Genomic DNA, 888 nt, shown 5'->3' with positions numbered 1-888 from the left:
CACGTGCCCAACTGAAGACATTCCCGGTGGTTGTGCAGCAGCTCTTGAGGCTGTTGCTGGCTGAAATCCATCCTGAACTGTTGCAACACGGCTAACGCGGGCACGTCCCTATTCACAGCAAATAGCTGTTCCAAGCCAACAGCGGCGTCCATGTCACCGACAAGGCTCTAAACGTCTTATCTGTTCTTATGTTTAATTAAGTTTATGTATGTTATACTTTGCGCAACTTTGTAATTTGACTTTACTCTGAACAAGGTGCTGCATACAACTGCCTCTTCGCCAGCGCTTCATCTTCCGCGGCAGTTTCACGAGCCCAGAGTTGCAAGCTACGATGTTGGCTTTCGGTGCTTTTAGTTACTGCAAAGCATCCACGCAATAGTCCAGCCTGCATGCCGCGTGCGGCTATGGCCAACATGCCCACCTGCGCAACGCGCTGGCGCACCTGGTCCTTTTCCGCCAAGAAAATTTATATATACTTGTACAGGCGCATTTTGAGAATCGCACGCGCGCATCTGCGCGGTAAAATTCGCTCCTGGCTTTTGGGGCGTGATGTACGGACCTTTTATTCGCGAAGTACGACCGGACACATTTGTGCGAGAGGCTGCTTACACATCGATTTGACACGGGATGCTTTCCTAGGTAGGTGTGGCCACCATCCACACACCGAAACCCACCACCGCCACCACCACCCTCCTCGTCAATCACAACTGCACGCCGTACCCTCCTCCGCCCGTACCACCCCCGCTCCGGAATCCGGCATCCCCGCCCCCCCCATCATCCTGGCCATCAGGCTCTCCGGAGGGCGCAGTCGGGGCGCAGGTCGTACAGTGAGGTTGACATCCCCCCAATTGCCCACACGCCGCCATTTGCTCGTCCCCCTTGCTGGAC

General features: G+C 55.2%; 1 protein-coding gene across 1 annotated transcript in view; it reads right to left on the bottom strand.

The window, feature by feature from the left end:
- Positions 1-707: 707 nt before the first annotated feature.
- Positions 708-888, bottom strand: part of VOLCADRAFT_105556 (uncharacterized protein) — a gene marked incomplete at both ends in the record, with an annotated part of 5,512 nt that continues 5,331 nt past the window's right edge. The window contains one exon of the mRNA XM_002952459.1: positions 708-886. Within this exon, the coding sequence (XP_002952505.1) occupies positions 708-886 (179 nt within the window). The remainder of the gene's footprint in view (positions 887-888) is intronic.

The sequence above is a fragment of the Volvox carteri genome (assembly GCF_000143455.1).
Source record: "Volvox carteri f. nagariensis unplaced genomic scaffold VOLCAscaffold_30, whole genome shotgun sequence".
NCBI classification, from domain to species: domain Eukaryota; kingdom Viridiplantae; phylum Chlorophyta; class Chlorophyceae; order Chlamydomonadales; family Volvocaceae; genus Volvox; species Volvox carteri.
This window is presented reverse-complemented; position numbering and strand designations above follow the sequence as displayed.